Source organism: Empidonax traillii, unplaced genomic scaffold, assembly GCF_003031625.1.
Source record: "Empidonax traillii isolate 1590-97213 ecotype Southwest subspecies unplaced genomic scaffold, ASM303162v1 scaffold5552:size14355, whole genome shotgun sequence".
NCBI classification, from domain to species: Eukaryota; Metazoa; Chordata; class Aves; order Passeriformes; family Tyrannidae; genus Empidonax; species Empidonax traillii.
Genome location: NW_020960745.1, coordinates 4783 through 7849, shown reverse-complemented (window position 1 = coordinate 7849; position 3067 = coordinate 4783). Strand labels below are relative to the sequence as shown.

The window sequence follows — 3067 nt, the reverse complement described above, 5'->3', positions numbered from 1 at the left end:
GTCCCCCGTGCCCCCACCTGCTGCCATGCCGCCCCACACCCCGCACACAGGTACCCCCGTGTCCCCCGTGCCCCCACCTGCTGCCATGCCGCCCCACGCCCCACACACGGATGCCGCCCACGGGCTGTGCGTGCAGCAGCGCCCGGTCCCGGGGGTCCACGAGCTTCAGCGTGCGGCCCTCGAGCAGCAGCAGTGCCCGCGCCTGGGGGCACAGGGTCAGGGGCTCACTCAGCCACCCCGGGCACCGGGGCGGCAGGGAGGGGGGTCAGGGAGGGCTGGGGGCACTCACCTCCCCCCAGGTGCCGGGGGGGCCGTCACGGGGCCCCGAGAGCTGCCGGATGCAGGCGCTGACGGTGCCGCTGCTGCGGCCAGGCCCCAGCTCCTCCTCCCGCAGCTGCACCCAGCCCAGGGAGCGCACTGGCAGGCCCTGGGGGCAACGGGGGTCATGGGGGGTGTGGGGCTGGGGGACAGAGGGGCAGGGGGCAGCGTGGGGCAGCCCCAGGCCCCAATAGAGACCCATCCCCCCTCCCTGTGTAGTCTCCAGCCCTGGGGCAGGGTGGACTCATAGTATGGCACAGATGAGAGGCCCCTCCTATGGGCATGACAGACTGGGGCAGCCCTGAGGAGGGTCCCTCAGCCCCACAACAGTGGGCCAGACCCCACAGGGGTGGGGAAGGGGCCCTGTGGGTTGGGGGATCAGGGACCAGCCCTACCTTGGAGTTCAGCGCGTCCTCCTCGCCCAGGGCCATGCTGCGAGGGGAGGTGGTCAGAAGCTTCACCCAGAGACTCTGGGACACCCAACTCCTGCCACCTAAACCCTGGGAGCCCCCCCACCCCCCTCTCCACCCCCCTCCCCACCCAACCACTGCTTCCTGAAACCTGGGGCCCCCCCACCCCACGACCCCTGCCCCCCATACTCTGGTCCCTTGCCCTACACCTAGATCCCTGCCTCCCATGACTCTGAACTCCCCACACCTGGACCCCTGTCCCCTGTGACCTTGGAACCCCCCCACCCGGATCCCTGCCCCCAGACCCTGGCTCCCAGCCCACACCAGACTTCCCTCTCCCCATGCTGCTTGTGCCCTGAGGTCCCACCTCCCCATGAGGCCCAGGCACAGCCCCCTGCACCCCACAGCCCCTGTGTCCCTCCAGTGCCCCCGCACCCCTCTCCTGGCGATCCTGGGCCTGGCGATGGGGTCTCTGCATCTGACGCTCCCGGCTCCTCATCTTCCTCCTCCTCCTCCTCCTCCTCAGCCGTGGGGTCCTGGGGGGCAGGGGGGGGCTCTGTGGGGCTGGGGGGGCACTGATGCCTCTTCCCCCCTTCCCCCCACTGCCCCCCCTCACCTTCCACAAGTCTCCGTCGCCAAAGGTCTCGGCTGGGGCGAAGCTTGTCCAGGAGAGCTGGGGAGGGCGGTTTGGCTCAGGGGGGCACCATGGGGCAGCCCCACAGCAGCCCACTGCCACCCCATGGACGTCCTGTGCCCCACAGCCCCCCGCCCCACAGCAGCCCCCAGTCACACCATAGGCATCCCATGGTTGCCCCCCAGTCATCCCCTAGCACGCTATGGTCACCCCACTCCTGACCTACAAACACTGATGCCCCATGGTGACCAAGAACAGCCACACCCAGCTGCCCCACAACTGTCCCCAGTCACCCCATGGCCCACAGCTGCCCCACAGCCACCCCATGGTCACCCCACGGCAGCCACATGGCCACTCCTTGGCCTCCCCACAGCTGTTGCACAGCCACCCCATGGACACTCCACACCCATCCCGTCCCTCAGCTGCCCCACAGCCACCCCCTGGTCCCCACTCACGGTGGGCCCCTCGGTGGGGGTGCTGCCATCAGAGGGGGTCTCGTGGGGCCCTCCAGGGGGTTCCCACTGGGTGGTGCCAGTGGGGACGTGCCAGTAGTAGGTGCCTGAGGTGTCCTGCACCCGCAGCCACCCAGGGGGCAGGTCCCCGTGTGCCCCTGCATCACGTGGCCACAGCGACTCTGGGGGGCATGGGGGAGTCAGGGGGGTCAGCCCAGCCCCACACATAGCCCCACACAGCCCCCGGGCCCAAGGACATGGGGATCCCCAGGAGGGCTCCGGAGGGACAAGGAGGAAAACAGGGGGGGCCATGGAGCTAAACAGAGGCTGGGGGGCAGCGGTGGACACACAGCCAGGGGGGAGGGCAGATGTGGGGCTGACAGGAGCAGGGGGTACAGGGGAAGGGGCAGGCAGGGGCGGCCGTGGGGCAGTCACAGGTCACCGTGGTGCCCACCTGGCTCGTCGGGGGAGCTGCCCTGGCTCAGGGTGGCCCAGCTCGAGTCCTCGTCGCTACCGGGGCCGGGCCCCCCGAAGAGGCGGCTGGCGCTGCGCCCAGGGGGCTCCCGCGGGCCCCGCTCCGCGCCCAGGGCCGGCGGGGAGACCCCGGTCCCGTCCTCCTCCTCCTCGTCCTCCTCCTCCTCGTCCTCGTCCTCCTCTTCCTCCGAGGCGCCGATCAGCAGCGCCCGGGGGTCCCCGGCAGCGTTCCGGGCGTTGCGGGCCTGGACCCCCGGCTCGAGCGCCCCCGGGGACCCCCCCGGGCCCGGCCCCGGCTCCAACTCGTTGCGGTTCTGGTCCCGGCCGGCCTTCGCCCAGCCGGCGCCGGGCAGCTCCTCGGCCGGGGCCCCGCCGGGCCCGGTGCGGGGCTCGGGGGGCAGCCCCAGGCTCAGCCCCGGGCACCGGTTGTCGTTGGCGAGGTCGCTGCGCTTGCTCAGGGCCCCCGACATGGCGAGGACACGGGGACGGGCGCGACCCCCGGCACAGCGGGAGCCCCCGGCCCGGCCCGGCAGCTCCTGCCGCTCGGGGGGTCCTACAGCCCCCGGGGCACCTCCGCGTCCATCGGGCCTGGGGGAGCGGGGGGGCAGAGCGGGCAGGGGACCCTGGCCACGGACCCCGCGATCCCCCGGCTCCCCCCGCCTGGGGTCCCTCCGCGCCCGCCCCGCGGCCCGGCCAGGACAGATCCCCGGGGACCCCGCACGGACCGACCCCCCCGCCCGGGCCGGGCCCGCGGGGTCTCAGCGCCCGCGGCATCCCCA

At 72.9% G+C, this 3067-nt stretch overlaps 1 protein-coding gene across 2 annotated transcripts in view; it reads right to left on the bottom strand.

Moving 5' to 3' along the window:
- APBB1 (amyloid beta precursor protein binding family B member 1) overlaps positions 1 to 2890 on the bottom strand; it is a 7074-nt gene extending 4184 nt beyond the window's left edge. The window contains exons 1-7 of one of the 2 annotated variants that reach the window (XM_027910948.1): positions 2269 to 2890; positions 1818 to 1996; positions 1345 to 1401; positions 1164 to 1264; positions 714 to 750; positions 290 to 427; positions 72 to 202 (exon numbers count right to left, since the gene is read on the bottom strand). In XM_027910948.1, coding sequence (XP_027766749.1) covers positions 72 to 202; positions 290 to 427; positions 714 to 750; positions 1164 to 1264; positions 1345 to 1401; positions 1818 to 1996; positions 2269 to 2758 — 1133 coding nt within the window. In that variant the 5' untranslated portion in view covers positions 2759 to 2890. The remainder of the gene's footprint in view (positions 1 to 71; positions 203 to 289; positions 428 to 713; positions 751 to 1163; positions 1265 to 1344; positions 1402 to 1817; positions 1997 to 2268) is intronic. The other variant, XM_027910949.1, reaches the window with a different exon arrangement.
- Between the last annotated feature and the right edge of the window lie 177 nt (positions 2891 to 3067).